Source organism: Elephas maximus, chromosome 2 (assembly GCF_024166365.1).
Source record: "Elephas maximus indicus isolate mEleMax1 chromosome 2, mEleMax1 primary haplotype, whole genome shotgun sequence".
Lineage (NCBI taxonomy): Eukaryota > Metazoa > Chordata > Mammalia > Proboscidea > Elephantidae > Elephas > Elephas maximus.
The window spans coordinates 163,871,136-163,884,549 of record NC_064820.1 but is presented as its reverse complement, the minus strand read 5'-3'; the positions used below and the strand labels follow the sequence as shown (position 1 = coordinate 163,884,549).

General features: G+C 44.4%; 1 protein-coding gene across 14 annotated transcripts in view; it reads right to left on the bottom strand.

Moving 5' to 3' along the window:
- ADRB2 (adrenoceptor beta 2) overlaps positions 1-13,414 on the bottom strand; it is a 175,313-nt gene that overhangs the window by 133,221 nt on the left and 28,678 nt on the right. The window contains exon 2 of one of the 14 annotated variants that reach the window (XM_049874022.1): positions 11,756-12,270. The exons of the other annotated variants lie outside the window; for them this stretch is intronic. Coding sequence (XP_049729979.1) covers positions 12,221-12,270 — 50 coding nt within the window. The 3' untranslated portion in view covers positions 11,756-12,220. Of the gene's footprint in view, positions 1-11,755; positions 12,271-13,414 lie in introns of those variants that run through there. 14 annotated transcript variants of the gene reach the window in all.

The following is a 13,414-nucleotide window of genomic DNA, read 5'->3' as shown; positions in this document are numbered from 1 at the left end:
GTAGAGCTGCCCCATAGGGTTTCCCAGGAGCGGCTAGTAGATTTGAACTGCCGACCTTTTGGTTATCAGTGGAGCTCTTTAACTCCTATGCCACCAGGGCCCCCTAAGGATATTATATATGTATGTATATATGTACACACACGCACACATTACACTTATCTCTATATAAAATCTCATATGCATACAATCACACAACCAACACAAAGACAAATTCATGACACAGATGCCCAGCCATGAGCCAAACTGACTTACTGGAATAGGAAAGCAAACGTTTGATCTACGCAAAACATTTCAGGAAAGTAATGCTTCAGGAAAGCTGGGGTGTCCCTGGTGTCCTATACAGTGTGGCTATGGAACATGATATACCTTTGTGCCCACACCCTCTTCCTGCCTGAGCTTTCCAACACCAAGCAATGCCTATTCTGAGGAAACACTGTAGGAAAGTGAGAGGCTGAAGGCAGCCAGGACAATAGCATGGGGCTGGGTGTTATGCTGTACCACCAACCTGTCAGGGAGCCTAGGTTGATTCACTTTCTCCTTTTGGCTTTAGTTTCTTCAATGTTGAAATGGGAGAGAGGGATGAAATGACCTTGTAAATGTTCTTTCTGCTCAGAAGGAGCTAAATATTAGTAAGGCAAGACAGGAATTCCTTATGGAGGACCTATTGTCCCAGGCACTGTGCTAGGCAGGATATCACAGATGTCGGGAGAACCCTTGCGGAAATTAGGAACTCGGATAAACCTGGGTGGAAATCTGAGGCTCAGAGAGGCTGAGACTTGTCCAGGGTTACACAGCCAACAGTCACAAAGTTGGGATTCAACACCATCTCTATCACTCACCAGAGGTCATGGTAGAAAAGTAGTGTAGAAATTCTTGCCCCCTGAAAATGATGACCATTCTCATTGTTCTGCAAGACACTTAGAGTTACTTAAATTGGACTAGTAAATAGTTTGAATATAACTTACTTCAAAAGGCTGATGAAAGATTGAATATATTGCTTGAACAGTTTCTGACATGTGGTGAACATTTAATAAATAAAAGCTGCTATTATTATTGGTCCTTGGGTGGCCAAGGAACCCTGGTTGCCTAATAGTTAAGACCTTGGCTGGTAACCAAAATGTTGGCAGTTTGAATCCACCAGCTTCTCCTTGGAAACCCTATGAGGCAGTTCTACGCCGTCCTCTAGGGTAGCTATGAGTCAGAATTGACTTGATGACAGTGGTTTTGGGTGGGTGGCCCAAACAGTTTGCATTTAACTACTAACCTAAAGGTTGGCAGTTCGAATACACACAGTGGCACCAAAGAAGATAGGTCTGGCAATCTGCTTCTGTAAAGATTACAGCCAAGAAAAACCCATAGAGCAGTTCTACTCTGTGACACATGACTCCATGAGTTGGAATTGACTTGATGGCAATGGGCTTGAGTTTTTTTTTTTTTTGGTTATTAGTATTAGATATGAGTTGGTGGGATTAAGAGATGGTCTTTACAATCTACCAAGAAAGCCAGGTCAGTGACACAGAGAATGATGAAGTGCTCAATAGCAGATGACCACTGAGGTGCATTTAGGAAGGAGAAATTGATTCCAACTGGAGAGACCAGAGAAGACTTTCATTGGTGGAAAAGGTGAGGGTGTATTCCAGGATATCCTGGGAAATAATCTCCCCTAAAATATTTTCTGGATTCTAAATGTCTCACTCTCTACTTTCCCAACTGAAAGATAAATGGGATAAGCAAGTTCTCTCTGTGGTCCACATTGAGTCTAGACTTCGGTCGAACTGATGGATTCTTCAAATACTCTGTGTTCTACCTGACCCTTCTGGTGAAACAACTGGAAAGAAACAACACCCAATAATACATTTGCGCCCAAAAGTACTACTTGGTGGCAGTACACAAGTGCACAGAGAAAGGCAAAAAAACAAAGCAAAACAAAACAGAGAAGACAGGAAAATTCAGACGCCTTTTCTAACCGGGAATTCAAAGGGGGAGTTTAAAGACTGGATGCCTTCTAATTAATCCTTCAGTTTGTCTGTGAAACTCACACATGACCTGTGTACAGCCTGAGTCACCCAAGAACTCTCAGGGGGCAAAGCTACTTCCAGAGAGTGAGGGAGAGGAGTGAGGACAAGCAGCCCAAGGGAACAAAACAGGTTGTACACTGCAAAACAGAACCAAGGACTTCATGCTACAACCCAGCCTCCTCATTTCAATGAAACAGACAGCTAACGGGTAGGGCAAACTGAGACCTGGACTTGGAGCTAGCAGACCTGGGCTGTAGTTCTGGCTCTGCAGTTTACCTGTGTGGAATCCCCTGCTTCGTGGCTGCAATGGGAACTAAAAAGGAAGTCACAGGTAAAGGGACTATTGTAAAATGTGAAGTGTTCCTCATGAGACAAAGGTGCTATTATTGTTGTTATTTTCCAAGATGAAGCTGAGGTGCCAAAGAGAGGCTTTCCCTGGGACCCACATGTGAATTAATGGAAGAGTTGGGAGGCAGGTTGTGTCTCCTCAGGCCAGTTGGGCAGGTAGCTCTCAGGGATGGGGTGGAGGCAGGCTGGGGCCACCTGAACAGCAGCCTCAGCCCATTGCTTCAGTCACAGGAACCTAGGCTGGGGCTGATAAACACAGCCAAAGGCATATCCGGTGTGTATTTCAGCAGCCCCCTGCCTGCTCGAACACCAAAGCACACAGGTTTGTCGTGGGAAGCCCTGGGGAGCCCAGAGGAAGAGCTTGGAAGAACACGTGGGAAATGGCGTCCGCCAAGAGAAATGAAAAACACCTGAGCTGGTGTGAAGGGAACAAGATGCAGAGGCACAATCCATAGCTTTAAGTGTTTCCGTCATCAGCAGCAGAAAGGTGAAAGCTACCTTCTGCGGGGCAAGCCCAGGTTGCTTAAGCAGCCTGTGGACTTCTTTTGTCAAAACTTTTTCACAGACAGTGACTGCGACAAAGTCCCTCTGATCCGAGCACGCAGGATTTGCACAGCTCGGCTTCTAGGCTGGCTGCGGAAACCGACTTGCATGCTCTTTGGGGGAATGAGGCAGCTGTGATCTAGTGACGCCAAGTGTCTGCGGTTCCCAGACCAAACTAACAGCACTCCCCTGAGACCTGGAGTCCCCAGCCAGACAGCCAGGTGGGAAGAGCTTCGAGGTGCTTTCTAGGTCTAAAATCTGAGACCCAGAAAGGTTGAGACTTGCCCAAGGTCACACAGCCAGTAGTCACAAAGTTGGGATTCAATGTCATGTCTATCACTCTCCAAAGATCATGGTACAAAAGCAGTGTTGATATTCTTGCCCCCAATAAGGATGCTGTTATAAAACATGCACTCCCTGTTTGCCTCCTAAGTCTGTCCTGTGTCACAACTCTGGATGTTTTAGGGAAAAGAGCCCCAACGTTTAAAATGTAACACAAAAATGTGTGCTGGAGCTGGTTTATAAAATCTCTCAAGATTCCATCATGCAAATCTCTTCTCAACTTCACATTCAGTGATATCACGTTGGTAGCTTGAAATCACCATGGCAGCAGTATTTACACTGTGAAAATAGACCAAAACCAAAAAAACAACCATTGCTATCAAGCTGGTTCTGACTCACAGTAACCCTATTGGACAGACTGCACCAGAGGGTTCCCAAGGGTGTAACCTTTATGAAAGCAGACATCTTTCTACTTGGCCACCTTTCAGTTAGCAGCCGAGCACTTAACCACCATGCAATCAGGCCCCTTATGGAAATAGGCAAACACTCCAAATCAGGGCTTCCCCCTCCCCTAACTGAGAGCTTGCTTACCAGCACACCACTGCATGTTGTATTTTCTCCATCATTGCCTGAGAGAATAACCTGTTGCCATCAAGTTGATTCCGACTCATAGCAACCCTATAGGACAGAGTAGAACTGCCCCATAGGGTTTCCAAGGAGTGGCTGATGGATTAGAACTACTGACCTTTTAATTAGCAGCTGAGCTCTTAACCACTATGCCACCAGGGCTCCCCTGAAGGAATGGGCATTTAGAAATGTATGTGGTAATTTGACATTGCCACCACACCCGAGCACAGAGAAAAGTGGGCTTGTCTTGTTGACCAGTGTTAGACCAGTTGGGATGTTGGTAGGTATCAGAATCGCCTGGACTGTGCATAGAGAGCGCTGAGACCCAGCTACCTTGTAGCAGGAAAGGGCCTGGGCCTTTGTATTTTTATCAAGTTCCCCAGGTCATTTTGATACCCAGCAAAGCTTAAGGACCTCTGGCCTAAACTACAACTTGAGGAAAGGACTCCTTCCCTTGAACTTCTTCCTGAGGATGAGCAAAGTAAGCAGAAAAAAAACAAAATCAGATCTTGAAAATACAAAAAAGATGCCACAAAAACAACTTCGCTGAAGCCTTGTTTTTTTTGCCTATAAAATCAGGACAATTCTGCTTTTGCCTATCGGTTATTTGAGGTCATTAAGAGGGTGACTTTGTGGTAAGGCCTTTGTAAGCCGTCAAATTATACAATGTGTGGCATTGTGATGACAAAAATAGGAGAATAATCCCTCCGTTGGCTCTATTTTCCTTGGAGTGCTGGGGAACACCCTCCTTTTACCTTCTGCCCCCACATCCTATTTTTGAGCCTGGCATATCTCGGCCCAGGGATTAAATGACCAACAGGGGCCAAGGAAACTGCAACTGCCCTGACTTCAGCATTTCCCAGCACCTCTGCTCCTTCTAGTGGTGCATCTGGCTCCTCCCAGTACCAATCAGCGGCCCCCCACACCAGGCCGGAGAGACTCCACAGCCCCCATCTCCTTACCCAGAGTTGCTTCTCACAAAAAACACGTAGCTTTTTATGTACTGTCTACCCCATCTCAGGATATTATTTAGCTTCAATTTTAAAATATCCCTTTTGCCCCTGTGTTTTGGAGCAGTGCCAGCCCAGCCCTGGCCAGCGGCCTCTCCTTACAGGTACAGATGGAAGCCTCCAAGCCTGTGGGACAGAGGCCGAAGTTCTAGTGTATACTTCCTGTGAGGCTGCCGGCTGATATCCCCTCTCTGGTTTTCCGACTTCTCACCTGGTGTTTCCCAGTGAGAGGTATTGACATTTTCGGTGGAATGAGTATTATATGGGAGTGTTCTGGACATTGCAGGAAGTTTAGGATTCTTGACCTCCAGCCACTAAATGGCAATAGTGCCCCTCTGTCACTGTGACAACTTCAAATATCCCCACACATTTCCAAATGGCCCTGTGGGGTGCGTTCTTCTCGTGAGCTGTGTTCTGAAGAGCTTTGCTTTCCTCATCTGTTCAATGGACCATGGAGGTTCTTTAGAACCAGAGGGGCCTTAGGAGCAGTCTTAAGAACTGGCTTCTGGGTAGAAAAAAATGCTGAGTGTGTATCTGCCCTGTCCCCACCAAAGCTCTGTTTAACCAACCAACCAGTTGCTGTCGAGTTGGCTCTGACTCATGGCAACCCCATGTGTGTCAGAGTAGGACTGTGCTCCGTAGGATTTTCAGTGGCTGATTTCTCAGAAGTAGATTGACGAGCCTTTCTTCTGAGGTGCCTCTGTGTACTCGAACTCCCAGCCTTTAGGTCAGCAGCCTGGTATGTTAACTGTTTGCGGCAGCCAGGGACTACAAGTTCCGCTTAGATTTACTTATTCTCCAATTCTGTAGTGATTCCACAAAATAACGTGTTTGGAGGAAACCTCCTGTGGCTGAAAAAAAGTGTGAAAACCACTGGACTGGATCAGAGATTGCTAGATGACAGCCCAAGGGCCAAATGCGTGCTGAAGACATGTTTTGTTTGGCATGGGATTTTAAAGTATTTGGAGCTAGCTTTCAAAATCTGGATTTTAGGCTTCTCTTGAAAAAATAAAAACAAAAAACAGAAGATCTGGCTACACTGAGCCCAGATTTCTACCAGGCAACAGTGGGCTACAGGCGATCAGAGGCTGCCCATGTCAGGTGGGGCTACCTGTCATTTACAGGGTCTGGCCCCTCAGGGAGGCCCTGGTGGTGCAGTGGTTAAAGAGCTTGGCTGCTAACAAAAAGGTCGGCAGTTCGAATCCATCGGCTGCTCCTTGGAAGCCGTGTGGGGCAGTTCTACTCTGTCCTGTAGGGTCGCTATGAGTCAAAGGGTTTTGTTTTGGTTTGCGGGCCCCTTAGGTCAGCAAAAAAGAGAAAGACCTCAATGAGATGGATCGATACAGTGGCTCCAACTATGGGCTGAAGCATAGCAACAATCATGGGGATGGCGCAGGACTGGGCAGGGTTTTGTTGTGTTGTATACAGGGTTGCTGTGAGTTGGAACTGACTCGACGGCACCTAACAACAACAACAGGCAACTGAGTGTGTAACCACAGGATTAGATAAGTGGTTCTCAACCCAGAATACCTGGGGAGTTTTTGTAATTCCAGTGTCGTTAGTTGCCGTTGAGTCAGTTTTGACTTATGGTGACCCCATGTGTGTACGGTGACTCTACTCCAGAGAGTTTTCAAAGCTGTGACCTTTCTGAAGCAGATCGCCAGGCCCATCTTCCAAGGTGACTCCGGCCAACCTTTTGGCTAGTAGTCTAGCACTTAACCATTCGAGCCATCCAGGGACTCATTGCTGGGGCCCTAAACCAGAATAATTTAATCTCTGTCTCATCTCTGAGGGTGGACCTAGATATTAGTAGTTTTAAAATCTCCCCAGGTGATTTTACTGTGTTAACAAGGTGAGAACCCGCAGACTGTAGATGAATGCTAGCTTGGAAACTTGCTCCAGGAGGCCCAGGTCTGTAGCGGGGTTCTTGCTCCCTCCCTCCATGCCCCTCAGGCCCCCCAGGCTCCTTCTCTCCCTCCGAAACCCATGACTCTCCCCAGACTTATCCCTATCAATCCTCTTCTTCAGTTAGTGAGTTTACTCTGTGGCAGTGCATACACCTGGCCTCCCACTGGGCTCAACAGTTTCTAATTGGATCCATTCAGCGTTCTATTCTCACCAAGGCCCCACAGAGCTCAGGCCCCTCTTCTTGGGTCCTGCCCCACCCACGGGAACACTCTGCAAGCCTCATACTTGCCAGCTTCTCTGCCACAGGGGAACGGCCAGGTTCCTTCCTCTCTAAAGCACCACCAGCAGTGACATCTTCCAGGACCCTCCTCTGTGGGCTCTCATTTGCATAAACACCTAAAAGCAACCTGTAATACAGGGTTTCTCAATCACTTTGACATTTTCGGCTGGACGCTTCCTGGTTGTAAGGGGCTGTTCTGTGACTTGAAGAATGTCTGGCAGCATCCCTGGCCTCTACCCCCTCAATGGCAGTAGTCATCTAGTGCCAGTACCCACTAGATTACCCTGTCCCAAGTCATAACAACCAAAAACGTCTCCAGATATTCCCAAATGAAGAACCACTGGCAAAATTGCTTTCATTGAGAACCACTGCAATAAAGTAATTCAAAGTCTCACCTTCTTTTAAGGCATAAAGGACATTTGCTAATAATTCAATTCTTATGACTTTTACATACTTGTGTGCCCTCAACTTATGTACCCTGGGGTCCCATTTCCCTATTTTTCTAATCTCACCTCTGATGTTTATTACCACATCAATAATGGCACATCCATCCAGCCAGTTGCTCAAAAGCCTAACAGTCTTCCTCAATTCCTCTGGTTCTCAGTTTATATATCCAAGCAGTTGGTAAGTCTCATAGGCTGTCCCTCTTCAACACATCCCAAAGCCCTCCATCTCTTTCCATCTCCACTGCTACCAGTTTTTCATCTTTTGTCTGGACTTTTGCAATAGCCTCATTGTCCCTTCTACAATCTATTCTCCTTACTGCAGTCAGAGGGATCTTAAATAAATATAAATAGTTCGTGTCATTTATCTGCTTAAGAGCCTTTAAAGATTTCCCATTCTTAAAATAAAGCCTGAGCTCCTTACTAGGGCCCATGAGGCTGATCTGGCCCCAGCCCACCCTTCCAGCTACCCCTCATATTTCTTTTCTCTTGTCACATTCCAGCGAAACGGGCTTCCTTTCCAGTCTTTAAACATACTGAACAGTTTCTTGCCTCAGGGCCTTTGGACATACTATTCCTTCTGCCTATAATTTTTCACATCTGATTTCCACAATTGGCTTTTTCTCAAGCTTTAGATCTCAAACGCTACTTCTGCAGACAGTCACCCTCCACGTTGGTCAATATTCATTGAATAAAGTGAATGAGTCCATTACATTATTTATTTCCTTCTATCTTCGTTTCCTAGTGCTGCTACAACAGAAATACCACAAGTGGATGGCTTTAACAAACAGAAATTTATTTTCTCACAGTCTAGGAGGTTAGAAGTTTAAATTCAGGGCACCAGCTCCAGGGGAAGACTTTCTCTCTTTATTGGCTCTAGAGGAAGGTCCTTGTCCTCAATCTTCCCTGAGTCTAGGAGCTTCTCAGCACAGGGACACTGAGTCTAAAAGATGTGCCCCATTCCTGGCTCTTCTTGCTTGATGGTAATGAGATCCTTCTCGTCTCTGCTCGATTCTCTCTTTTATATCTCAATAGAGACTTGACTCAAGATACAACCTGATCCTGTAGATTGAGTCCTGCCTCATTAACATAACTGCTTCTAATCTTGCCTCATTAACATCATAGAGATTAGGATTTACAACACATAGGATAATCACACTAGATCATAAAATGGTGGACAACCACACACTACTGGGAATCATGGCCTAGTCAAGTAGATACACATTTTGGGGGGACACAATTCAATCCATAACGCCTTCCAAGCAATTATTACAAGGCGTCATCACCTTGTTTATTTATCAGTTTACTTCATACCTTGCATCTTGCTCTACTAGTATATGTAAAGGCAGGTACCTGATCTGTCTTAGTCACTACTCTATCCCCAGGACCCAGTGCAGTGCTTGGTCCATGGCAAAAGCACAATAAATATCTGTTGATGGAATCAGTAAATGGATATCCCTAAGCTTCAGATCCCAGACCCCTCAATGAACTCTCTGCAGATGATGGCTGATGCCTTTCCAGCTCTGACATTTTAAGATGCCACAGTCTCCACACCAAAATGTCAATTCCCAGTGGGACACTGGAATTCCATGAGTCACTTGGGGGATTATTACTATCTTAATTCTTCTTTGACCATAATATGCCTTCTTTAGTGCAATGGTACTGAGCTCTTGAATGTCAGAGCTAGAAGGGAACTTACAGGCAATCAAAGTATGATCTTTCCATTTGCGAATGAGGAATATATCCTTTTAAGTTTGTAATTCACTTTTGCATTGCTGCCGAAACACCTTAAAAGTTAGGCATGGTAGGACCACTCTTGCCAAGTAGATCAAACTACCTTGTGTCGTTAATAAAAATACTGCCAACCCTTATGGGCCAGGTTTGAGCATGCTCATGCTTAGTCAAAACTTCTGGCCATGGCTGGACTTTCTGCTGATAGAAAGGAAGGGGTGGTTCATACCATACCTTATGATTTTCACCATAAGCTCTGAAGTTGTCAGAAAAGCCAGTTTCAAAGAGTTTGTGATGATATTTTCTTATACCTGACATCAAAGTGGAATTGGATTATCTGGAAAATCTCTACACCCTCTCAACTTAAAACAGCACATGGTTGAATGCTAAGCTCTCATTGTCCATTGCATAGAATAGAGGGAAATCAGTTAAAAACTAGTTGCCACTGAGTTGGTTCCAACTCATGGCTACTCTGTGTATGTCAGAGTACAACTGTGCTTCTTAGGGTTTTCAATGGCTGACTTATCAGAAGTAGGTCTCCAGGCCTTTCTCCCGAGGTGCCTCTGGGTAGACTTGAACCTCCGACATTTTGGTTAGCAGCCAAGGGTGTTAACTGTTTGTACCCTCCAGGGACTCAAGTGTGGAGGAAAGAGTTTGTAAAATTGAGTTGCCAGTTATTAGAAAAAGGAGATAAAACTAAAAGAGAAGGAAGGAGTCATAAAGATGAATGAAAAAGGAGCAAGGAAAAACTGAAAGTACAAACTGTTACATGAGACTGAGTTCAAGCCCCAAGGTCCAAGGAAAAGAGGACTGGTCAAGGAGTAAACTTCTCCTAGGTTCTATGTCCCTCTCTGCCAAGAATTTGACATATGACCTCTTGCAATCCCTTCCCCTCTTTTGTTCTCTGTTAACTATAAACTGAAAAAGGTGAAATAAGCTGTCTTAAAGCAAGTTCTAGAATCCTATTTTCTTGTTACTTTTTGATTCAAAACCACAGACACAGCCCAAAATAGAACCCAGAGCACGTGCTGACATCCTTTCAGTTAGGTGCTGAGTCATTCAAAATCAGTCAGAGATTTTCAAAGCCTGATGGACCAGAGAGACAGAATGAACACACAGTGAAACTGGAAGACACTTCCCTTCACCTAGGTGCATAACTAGTGAAGCATTAGAAAATTCCCAACGACACCTGAACGCTACCCTGCGTTTTTCTCTAGAACAAGAAGTCCAAAACATGTTGGATAAAAACCAATAATAAAAGGCCCTTACATGTGTATGGAAACCCCGGTGGGGAAGTGGTTAAAAGCTACGGCTGCTAACCAAAAGGTCGGCAGTTCAAATCCACCAGATGCTCCTTGGAAACCCTAAGGGGCAGTTCTACTCTGTCCTTTAGGGTCGCTATGAGTTGGAATCAACTCGATGGCAACGGGTTTTTTTTTTTTTTTTTTTTTTTGGTACATTTGTATACGTGCTTTAGGAAGCTTACAAAGTGCTTTCACATTCTTTATTTTATGTAAGTTTCACAACAAAACCTGAGAGGTCTTATTCTTCTCAAATTACCAACAAGGAAACTAAGACTCTGAGAGGCAAAGTGATTTCCCCGAGATCACCCAGGTGCCAGTCAACTGCCAGTTTCCTCTCTGCTGCTCTGCTCACGCTCACCATGCTTGGCTCAGTATCATAGGGACCTGCGTGCTCAGGCTCCCTTATTCTGTTGCTTCAAAGCAGGTTTGGCTAATGGGAGACAATGACAGAAGACTGGAGGAGAAGTGATGAAAAGCCAGAATGTCTCTCCCCTTCTCCCTCTGCCTCCAGTGGCAGCTCCAGCAGTGACTTCATCTCTTTGGTGGCTCCAGCTTCTGCCAAAAGGCCCTAGCTTCTGAGCTCACTACGTTCTCCTGTGTCTCTCCAGGCCCAGAGGCAGTAGCAGCTCTCTTCTGTTACTAATCTCCATGGTACCTCACCATCCCCTTTTGGCTTGTCAGGTCTTCCATCTCACCTGTGTATCCAATTTCACATATTAAATGTTTTATGTTGAAAGACCCAGAGTAGTTTCTGTTTTCCTGGTTGGGCCCACTCTAAATCACCTGGCTGGGGGAGAAACTATTATGAGGAGCCATAACATGGCAGAAACTGACTGAGACAACAAGCGACAAGTGTATGTGCACGTATGTACATTTCTCTATTAAATGATGAGTGCCTCTTCACTGGGAATGGAGCTTATGTATCTCTGGATCTCTAGGCTGTAGTACAGTACCTACTTGGCATACAGCAAGTACCGGTAGATGTTTGCTGATCTATTATATTTGTTTGTTAAAACAAACCCAGCTAAAGTAGCTGTTTAGTTTATATCTCTAAGCGTCTCTAAGACTTAGACATAAGAAATACAGGTCCTTCTAGTCTATAAAATGTACCAGTGAGCTTTTCTGCCACATTCCACAGAGCCACAGAGGGAAACTGCATCATTAGTGTCTTCTATAAGATCATTCTGGCTTGGAAACATAGTAGTTATTTTAATAGGAAGCCAGTAATTAGTTGAAACTTGGGAGAAAGAAGAAATCCTTAAAAAAAAAAAAAAAAAAAGTGGGAGAAAAGACATGGGAAAACACTGATAGAAGCATTCTTTCCAAATGCTTATGCAGGTGAAGTTTAATAGTAGAAAGAATCCTGGACTGGGTTTGAGAACGTTGGAGGCAGTCTCAACTCTGCCACCAGCTTGCTGTGTGGTCTTGGGCAAGTCACTTCTCCTCTCTAGGCCTCAGTTACCTCACTGGGGAAATGGAGAGGTGAGATTAAATGAACTCTCGCTAAAATATCAAATAGTTCGCCACTGTCTGGAGAATCAAGCTCAACTTTCTTATTTTAGATCCTCATTTGTTCTGATCCCACCTTACCCTTGTAGCTCACCTTATTCATCAGTCCTCTAGGCTTCCTGCTCAGCCAGGTCCTTCCAACCTGGGTCTTTGCAATCCTGTTTTTTCTATTGGTAATTCTCTTCTCTGTTCTGTTCGCCTCACTTCATGGCTGAGCTTAAATTTCCCTCCTCTCTGAAGTGGTCTCAGATTCCCCCTCTTGTTGCACTGAAAGCAATAAGAAGCCTTGTCATGCAGAGGCATTAGGTGGTACTGGTTAAGGGTGTGGGCTTTGGAGCCAGAATGAGTCGGTTCAAGCCCTGGGCTTGCAATTTATTAGCAGTGTGACACAGGGCAAATGATTTACTGGCTTTTCCTCAGCTTTTTCATCCACAAAGTATTAATAGTACCTACATTAAATTCCTTATGTTGAAAGACCTAGAGTAATTTCCATTTTCCTGATTAACTCAGACCGGGGAATAACTATTACGAGAGTCATAAGATAAACATGGCACAAACTAACTGAGACAGCATGCCCGAAATGTACGTGTATGTGTATGTGTGTGTGTTTATTTGCATTTTCCTAGTCAATGGTGAGTGTCTTTCCACCTGAGCTCTAGCTTATATATTTTTGGATCTGTAGGTTCTAGTACAGTGATTGACATGGCAGGCAGTGGTAGATGCTTGCTGAAATTTAATCATTGCTATTTTGTGCAAGGATACATTCTGTGCCTGGAAAAATACATGGCCCATGGAGATGCTCAGTGTGTACCTGTTATGGTTATTAACCATTATCTGTGTTCCACAAGGCTTTGTACTTTCCTACATTACAGCTGTTATTACATTATGTTACCATTATAATTTTGTGTATATACCACTTTCATTAGACTTTGAGCTACTCACAGGTAAGAGACTATGTTTTTATTTATTCATTCATTGGACAAATATTTATTAAGGATATGTTATGTGCCAGGCACTGATTTGTGTGATAGGGTATTGTTATGAATTGAATTGTATACACAAAAATATATGTGGAAGTCCTAAACTCTGTACCTGTGAAAGTGATCCTGTTTGGAAATAGGGATTTTCTTTTGTTATGTTAACAAGGTCATTCCAGAGTAGGGTGGGTCCAAAACCTAATCACTTCTGAGTGTTGTTTTATAAAAGAATAGAATATACACAGAAACACATACACAAAGGGGAAAGACATGCTATATAAGGAGAAGCCTACAAGTAAAGGAACACTAAGGATTTCTGGCAGATACCAGAAACTAGGAGAGATGATTCCAGAAGAAATTGACACGGCTAACACTCTGATTTGTTCTTTAGCCTCCAGAACTGTGAGAAAATAAATTCCTATTCTTTAAAGCCA